At 46.3% G+C, this 9,074-nt stretch overlaps 1 protein-coding gene across 1 annotated transcript in view; it reads right to left on the reverse strand.

Annotated features, from left to right (window-relative positions):
* Positions 1-8,692, reverse strand: part of GPC6 (glypican 6) — a 1,088,719-nt gene extending 1,080,027 nt beyond the window's left edge. Inside the window, exon 1 of the mRNA XM_007456378.1 lies at positions 7,914-8,692. Coding sequence (XP_007456440.1) covers positions 7,914-8,073 — 160 coding nt within the window. The 5' untranslated portion in view covers positions 8,074-8,692. The remainder of the gene's footprint in view (positions 1-7,913) is intronic.
* Between the last annotated feature and the right edge of the window lie 382 nt (positions 8,693-9,074).

Genomic DNA, 9,074 nt, shown 5'->3' on the forward strand with positions numbered 1-9,074 from the left:
TCTTTCCCTTGGTCCCCCTAGTGGTCAATGTAGACATTTGGAAGAACGCTGAGAAAACAGGGTCGGGGTACGCAGTTTGGAAGCAGCAACTCTTTCTGGGTGGAGATTCCTACCCAAGGTCAAGGCAAAAAATAACACAAAATCATTGCTCAAATATGACTGTCTCCCCTGACAAAAACGTGTACTTAAAACCACATTGAATGCACCCAGAATGTGGCCCCCAGAAACTCAAAGGATGCTGCCCAGACCAACAGCATCAACGTCACCTGGGAACTTGTTAACAATGCAAATTACAGGTCCTATCCCAGAACTACTAAGTCAGAACTTGTGGGGATGACCAAAGCGTTCGCGTTTAATAAGGCCTCCAGTGATTCTGATGCATGATAGAGTTTATGAAGCACTGCTCCAGACCACTGGCTCTCTTCCCTAGATGCACATCAGGATTACTTGGGAAATTTTCAAAAGAAAGGAAGAGCAGAAGGGAGGGAGGGAGGGAAAGTACCCTTCCCAGACCAATTAAATCAGACTATCTGAAGATGAAGCCCAAGTGCAGGTGTTTTTCTTAATATCTCACATGATTCCAGGATAGCCCTGGCTCTTTCCAACTCGAAAGAGCCAGTTGTTAAATCTTCTGGAATTTTGTGAGCCAGGTGTTGAGCTGTTAGTAGCTCAAGATCGGTCACAGTGGGAACATTTAGACCACAAAAATTGGCAAATGCTACAAATCAGGTCTCTCCACACACTATCCTCCAGAGAGCCAATTGTTTAACATTTATCAGTTCACCAATGGCCGGAGTCGAGGAACACTGGTTTAAAGCAAGAATGCCAAATACTTAATTCAGATAGTCTGAGTCGTTCCTCTCAATTCCTCTGTTACCCCTAAGTTCCTTATTAAGATTATAAAGATTAACCAAGCATTTCAGTGGCCATATACGTGAGAAAGGTGACTACCAGCCTGTCTTAGGGTATAACTGTGACTAGTTCAGATTAACAGCCATAGTCCTTTTCCTTTCTCTTCCAAGCATGGGCATAGGAAGCAATTCTGGAATGAGAAAGGTGGGTAAATCTGCTGGGGGACTGCTGGGGCTAGTCTGCCTCATCAACGGAGAGATGCACATGGGAAGAAATGGTCCCTTTCTATGCCTCTGGGCATTGCCCCTTTGCCTCTTGGTACTCCAGCGGCCATCTTGTTTCCATCATGGCCCTGACCTGGATGATGGATGGAATGAGGACGGAAGAGCTAAAAGATGGGGAGAACCTGGGACCGGGTGATACTGTTAACTTTCTACTTTCTCACTCCCAGAACTGCTCTGTGTTGGGACTTCTTCATATGTAAAAGAATGGCTCTCAGTGATCATGTAAACTGGAACTCCTCTCATGCTTTCAGGGCCTTCTTTCCATAAAGGCAATGTGTGTGCCCTCTGCTCCCCCCGCACCCCTTCTTTCTGACTCTGTACTCATTCTTCGGAGCCCATGGCTCTTCTTCAAGGAGGAATTTCCATAACCCTGTGATCAGAACACAGGATCCTATATTTTTTCCGTTTTTTAAATTTTACCAGGGAAGTCCCCACATGATCCTACTGAATGCTTTCCCAGTGCCAGGTACCCTAGTGCTGTGCACTTATCTCAGCCATTCGCTGTTAAAGGTGCCCTTAATTTCTGCTTCCCTGCTGGGATTAAAATTCCCTGGGGCCCTATAGCCAGTCCCTGGCATGATGACTTACACAGAGTAGGTAAATAAGAACTAGTGGAAAAGTAAAAAAAAAATGCCTAAAAGAAATGGAGAATAGGTTATAAAAATAATAACCTGAATAACGTGTAAATGTGGAATCAAATTTCTATTTTTCTTTGTTACTAACTGGTGCATTTGTTTAAAAATATTTTTCATCCAGGGTTATTAAAAACTCTTAAATATTTCCATCCAGGATTATTAGAATTTTTAAACTTTTACCCAAGAGTTAGCACTATGAAACCCTTTATTTACAAACATGCCATCCAGGGAGTCAACTACACTTTAAAACGTTCTCATGTAAATCACTAAAACCTGAGTAATACTGGAGAAATCTATGAAACTACTTAAAGTCTCGTTGTGTGCCAGCTGAAGAATTTAAGAGAGCAGAATTTGGTCTGCAAAAGGATATAAGCACCAAGTTTGAAATATTAATTATTCTGTTTATACTGGCAAGACAACTTTAAGTCACCTTGCTGGCCTTGCTAGAAGTCTTGAGAGATGTGAACTAAGGAGGAAAAAAAGTCCTATGATGTTACTTTTGTGGGTTTGAATATGAATTAAGACTAAGCTAATGAATTATTTTATCAATAATTCCTTTACTACAGTTTTTATCCTAAACTCATATTTCTATAAAAATCTAGTGACTGAATGGTAGGTCACTTTGGTTTAAAAGGACTCAATTTTATTTTTTTATTTTATTTTATTTTTTTTTTTTCTTGCGTTATGCGGGCCTCTCACTGTTGTGGCCTCTCCCATTTGCGGAGCACAGGCTCCGGACGCGCAGGCTCAGCGGCCATGGCTCACGGGCCCAGCCGCTCCGCGGCATGTGGGATCTTCCCGAAACGGGGCACGAACCCGCGTCTCCTGCATCGGCAGGCGGACTCTCAAGCACCGTGCCACCAGGGAAGCCCAAGGACTCAATTTTATATTTTGTTAAGTGTTCATAATACTCACCCATAATCGTAAAAAAACACTAGTCACCCTCTCCATAAATTATAATGCAATGTTTATACTACAGTATTTTAAAGAACATAACGCTGTATATTTTAAATCACTTTTGATAGTGGCCTACATTTCTGCTCACAAGCTATTACAATGCGGCACAGTTAAAAGATATGTTTTATGTAAAAAAGTATATCAGTCAACTCAAATGAACTCTTATTCTCAACGATGACATATCATCTTCTAATTAAATCAGCTAAGATAACTCTGTTTGCAAGGATCATTCTAAAATTAATTCCCAAATCAAGAGTCTAACAAGCGGTACTCCTAATAGTCCAGATTTTAGATTGCTTTGATACCTGGAATTAATGTGAATCTTTTAGTAATCTAGTGACTTGACAAATCATAAAAAAAAATTTGAAGTTCCGCTAACTCATTTCTACCTCACAGTGTTCTTCGAAAGGATTTTAAAGACATCGTCTAACTAAACAGAGGGCAAAGAAATCAGAACTCTGTGAAGCAGGCAGCTAAATGGAAATTAAATTATTTATCCCAAACTAGGAGATTTAATATGTCTCCAAAAGAGTAAGACTTACCAAACTCTGTTTTTTCATTTATGTTAATGTGATATCTACATGTAAAATTGAAAAAAGAGTTGGGTTAACAGCAAACGTATCAAATAAGTTGGTTTGCTGGGGAGCAGTGGGAGGGAGGGCTTTTCCCCGGGAAGCCCACCAAAAAAAGGAAAGGATTGCTGGACGAAGGCCAGACAAAATGAAGCATTACATATTTTGAAATTTGAAAACAATAAAGACTAAAAATGTCACTAGTATATCAGTGGAATATAAGAGAATGTTTTTTTTAATTTTAGACTTTGAGACAGATTTTTAGATTTTTGAGATAAATTGATATTAAAGAGATGGGAGAGGGCTTCCCTGGTGGCGCAGTGGTTGAGAGCCCGCCTGCCGATGCAGGGGACACGTGTTCGTGCCCCGGTCCGGGAAGATCCCACATGCCGCGGAGCGGCTAGGCCCGTGAGCAATGGCCGCTGAGCCTGCGCGTCCGGAGCCTGTGATCCGCAACGGGAGAGGCCGCAACAGCGAGAGGCCCGCGTGCCGCAAAAAAAAAAAAAAAAAGTGATGGGAGAGAATTTACTGCTTTCTTAATATGCAGCTATAGCCCAACTCTCAAAATACCTGAGATAGGAAAAAGGTGGCAAAGTAAATTATTGAGAACAGAGTTAGTTATGTTTTTCCTAATCTGTGGGGATAAACTTCCCTCCTCCCTCTACCCCCATGATAATTTCCTGGAGTAAGTTTTTTTGGACTAACCCAATATTCAGAAAGTAGGCCCAGTATATTGAAAAAAACCGACACATGTTTTTACTTTCTATCTTTCATATAACCAGATCTATACAATGATCGGGAAAATGCACGAGTACACAATTTAGTGGTGGTAGCGTAGCCAATTCCAGAGAACATAAAATCTAAATTCAAAGTGATTTTGAAAAATTGTAGATGTTGCAAGTAAATAGAAAAATACTCAGCTTGAACTGTGAGTGAATGCATGTGGTGATTGATAATACCAGGCTATAGATGTATTAGATAAGGAAAGAATTGATTTTACATGCATTCATTCGACAAATACAGAATGGCAGTGGGCAAGGTGAAGTGGATGGACTCCAGTGCCTGGGGTCAGAGTGCCTGCGTTTGAATTCTAGCCTCATCACTTGCTACCTGAGTCATCCTTGGGCAAGTTAATTATCTGTCTCTGTGTTGCTCGGTCTTTTCATCTTTAAAATGGGGATAATGATAGCATCTAAGTTATTAGAAAAAGTCAGTAAGGCAATGTTTAATGTTTTTAAAGTAAGTAATGTTTTTCAGATAGGTGCCGGGCACATAGTGATTTCTATATAAGAGATTGTTAAGTAAAGTTGCAGTAGATAAATGAAAAACATTAACCTGTAAGCCAATAAATTACCACTAGTAAGCAACACGTGCATATTATAATTAATGACTCCAAGAAGGCTCAAAGCATAAAATAGAGGCACCGTAAGCATAAAACAACATTCCCTGAATTGCCCAGACTTTTAAGCAGATGCTCTTTTCAGTTGTGAGTTACTTTAGAAGTTTAGCACCATCAGGATGAGTTGGATTGGAAAATGAGATAATATTTCTGATGCTGGAAGAAAAACTGATATGTTTCACACTGACCTTTGATCAGAGTAACAGTCCTAACAAAGAACTTGATGCTACATGGCTCAATATCTTCCCAGAAGATAGAACACGAGAAAATAAGCAAGCACACTTTGAAGGCTTTTGGCTAGATATCTGCAAACATTTTGATACCACAAAAATTACTAAGTATTAGAATGGATTGCTGAGAGGGGCTCAAAAGTCTATTCCTTTGGAGGTCTTTGAAACAAGGACAGATAGTCTATCTGATCTGCCTGGGATGGTTTAAAATCAGGGCTGAGGGAAGATTAATGGTACAAGCTGCCCCCTGAAGGCCTCCTCTTTCCCAAGCACTCTCTGAGAGTCGAACTTTATATTACCCATCACAGTCCCTCATCTGTTGAGTTTGAAGAACTCCCTTTTATCCTAGAATGGAAAAGGGCACACTATTTCACAACTGTGAGTTCTGAGTAAAACTTTAATAATGTCATGATGAAACATAATTCCTTATTACTTCTCAGTTATTTTACCAGGCAAGCTACCTGTAAATATCTTTCAACTAGAAACAGCTCTCAAGAACCTGAAATCTGAACAGCAGTTCCTTTAAATTCATGTTCCCTGGCAGACTAACAGCACATGCCGTTTCTCAAGCAAACCAGTAAAAGTCCAAACAAGGCAAAGGATGGAAAGTAGTTGAAGGGAAGGATAACCACGATATACTAGATAATTAAAAGTAAATGGTATCAGGAACGAGGGAAGAGAGGAAGAGTGTGTTCATTTAATAACAGGACACCTAAGCGATCATTCCAACAGCAATAGGTAGCACTGAGTAAAGTTCACCTTGAAAAAATCTTGGTCCTTAATATAGTTATCTTTCAATTCATTTCTTTTCCTATCAGATGTGCCTCTGACCCCCCAGTGACCTATAGCTTGAGTATTTCCACTGGCACAAAGGACAGGAGGGTTTAGGCAAACTCAACAGTGCCCTTAGTCCTAGAAAGTGATTTTAACAAAAGTGCACACATTTTAGAAATTCATAGCTGATTAGCAAGCACTGTAATTGTCAAGGGGTGGAGAAAAAAGGGGAAAAAAGCCCTCTGTAGTTAAAACTCTACTGAAGGATTTATCTCAACCACTGGCAATGTTTCAGGAAAGTCAGTGGGGCCTACAGAAATCATACACACGGAAAACCTTCCCTCTGATATGAAGGAGATTTGCCTCTGGTAAGGATGAACTGTAGTCTGCTGAAAGTCCCATTATCCACTAAAGAATACTGAAGCAATTTAAAAATACTTAACTCTTTTCTTCTTTGAGATATCTTATCTGAAATCATGTTGGGAAATATGTGTGTTTAAAAGACAGTTTGAAAAAGCCCAGATGAGAGGAGAAAAAGTTCCTACAAGAAGTGATCCATACTCTAAACCTTTAAAAAGTTGAATTCCCTGAGATTGGGGGGGGAGGGGAAAAGCAAAGCTGATCCTTATCAATTAATTAAAAAGAATGAAATAACAGTAGACAGAGGGGAAGGAGAGTTAAGAAACTTAAGGAGCTGTGGGGGCAGTCGCTCTCTATTCACTGATTAACAAATTAAGGAGCTCTGGAAAAGGGAGAAGTGACAGGGAGAGAAAAGTGGTCTTATAATTCACCACAGGTTCCGCCTCCGACTCACCAGAGGCTGCCTATGTCTGGCTCAGAATTAAAAAAAGGCTCCCTGTATATAATGCTCCGCGCTGTTAGCGTGGTGTGTAAGCTTTTTTTTTCACTGCCTGTATTTCTAGAAATGTGCTCATTCCGGTGTGAGTAAAAAAACCCACTTGTAGAGTTTGTGGATCAACCGCAATAAAACAACAATCCCACTACGTATCGAAACCGTGATGTTTTAAGATCTCTGCAAAAATGCTTTCCCTCCAGCGACCAGTTCTTTGGCAAAACGCAGAGAGGCTGGTGGAAATCCAGCGTTTTGACTCGACCCTCCGAGGACCCTGAGGACTCCAGCTGCCGGGTCTGAGCAGCCCGCGCCCCCGGAGCATCTCCTGGCCTCTCTCGCAGCCACAGGATTACCTCTCCCCAACACATTTCATTCACCGAGCCCCCGACAAGCTCGGGCTCGGTTGGAGCTAAGAGCCGGAAAACACGCACCCAGGCTGCCGCGCAAGTTGTCGGAGGGGCTCTCGGTGGAGGAATGCTGGTGGCCGGGCTCGCGGGGGACGCGGGGTCCCGGGAGCCCGGGACGAATCCACCAGCGAGCCACCCGCTTAAGTTGACTCGGCTTCCCAGAACGGGCGGCCGAGGCCGCGCTCAGGACGGGGCGCGGCGCCGGCTGGCCGGGGTGTCCCCGAACCGCGAGTGACCAACCGCAATCGGGGAAGCACTGAGGAACCGTAACGGGAAAGCCCGCCCCAAATCTCAAACGGGCAGCCCACGAACTCCCCAGACCAGCCTGGAACCGCCGACGTCGGAGGCCGAGTCCCCCGGTGGGGTTCCCCACACACACACACAAGCCTCTCCCGCCCGCGGCCCGGGCGCCGGGCGCTCTGCCTCCCCGAAGGTCAGGAGAGGGGACCGAGGGGCGAAGGGAGCCCTCCGCGTCTCTCCACCGCCCCCGCTGGCGCGAGGGCGGGAGCGGAGAAGGCGCCACTCAGACTGTGGCGCTGGGCAAACTGCGGCCGCAGTTCTTCAAGTTTGCCTGAGCGAGCGGCGCGGGGTGGGCGCCCCGCTCGGCGATCTGCCCTCGCGCCGCGGCCGCCCCGGAGGGTGCCGGGCTCCCCGGCCCGCGCGGCCGGGGCCAACGACGAAGGGGGCGCGAGAGCGCGGGAGGGAGGGAGTGAAGGAGGGCGCTCCCGCGTGTGCACACAATGAGGCAGCTGAGACGCACACCTCCCCCGCGGGCGAAGCCGCGGGAGCATCCGCCGCCCCGCACAGAAGCTCGGCGGCCGGGAGAGCCCCGACAGAAAAGTGAACACCAACAACTCAGCAACAGGGGGAAGGCGGAGGGCTTCCGGAGGCGCGGGGGACGTGCGGCCGCCGAGGGCTGCAGCCGGCCCGGGCCGCGCGCCCGCGCTTACCTGCGATCTCCTGGTAGGGGATGTCCGCCAGGCTGAATCCCTTGGCACCGTACGCCTGGCGGACCTCGCCGCAGCTCCGAGCCTTCACATCCGCGCCGGCCGGGAGGGACAGCAGCAGCCCGGAGAGGGGAAGAATCACAGCCCCGATCCAAGAAGGCATGGTGCAACATGCAAATCCAGCTCGGTGAACCCCGGGACCCGTGCGCTCTTCACCTTGCCCCTCAAGCCGAAAGCCCGCCAGAGCCGGCGGCGCGCTGCTCGCCGCTGCCCAGCGTCACCCCCTTCCGCCAGCCGAGGGGACGAGCAGCGCAGCCCTCTGGACTATGCTCAGCAAACTTTTATATGCCTGATGGAGGATGGCAAGCCAACCAGGGCTGGCTGGGAAAGCACCCGCCTTGATCCTCTGGCCCCCCAGACCGAAAACGGTGCAATAAAAACGAGAAAGAGGAGGAAAAGAAATGTTTAGAAAACCACCATGGGGGTTGAGAGCTGCGATCCGAGTTCCGAGCCGCAGAATTATCTAGCGCGCGGCGAGCTCGGCTCGCGGGAGTGTGCGGCGAAGGTGGGGACGCGCGCCGGCTCTCCCGGGAGGGAGATGGACAGGCGACCGCGGGGGTGTGCGCGCGCGAGTGTGTGTCGGTGTGAGCGCTGGGTTCTTGGGGCTGCGTGTGCGTGGAGGTATGTGTTGGGGATATACGGGGTCTAGGGGAAACCTCAGCTTCACACAGGCTGAGGGAGCCTGTGAGAGTCCTCCTGAAATAGGAAGAGAGAAATCCTGGAGACCGACACTGGAGGCAAGAGGGAAGGAAAAAGGAGGGGCGGGAGAGAAACGTGCTACACATTGCACAGCCGAAATTCAGAGGCAGAGTCGAAGGCAAAACCTGGACTGGATTTCTTTCTACTCCGTAGAAGAAGGGAGGGGGGGGGAAGGGAAAGGTTCCTATTTTCTCATTCCCTGAACATCCTTCATGCTGATCCGAAATGCTACCTTTAAATGCCATAACAAAGTCATCTAGACACAAAAAGCATTTTGCAGTCATTAACTTACGTTAGTAAACTATATTTTTGTGGACATAAAGGACAACACAATTCCAATTGTTGCTCTAAATATGAGAAACAATTCACGACCTACTGAAACCCCAAGGCAATGTAGAAATGAAC

Source organism: Lipotes vexillifer, unplaced genomic scaffold (assembly GCF_000442215.2).
Source record: "Lipotes vexillifer unplaced genomic scaffold, Lipotes_vexillifer_v1.1 scaffold154, whole genome shotgun sequence".
NCBI classification, from domain to species: Eukaryota; Metazoa; Chordata; class Mammalia; order Artiodactyla; family Lipotidae; genus Lipotes; species Lipotes vexillifer.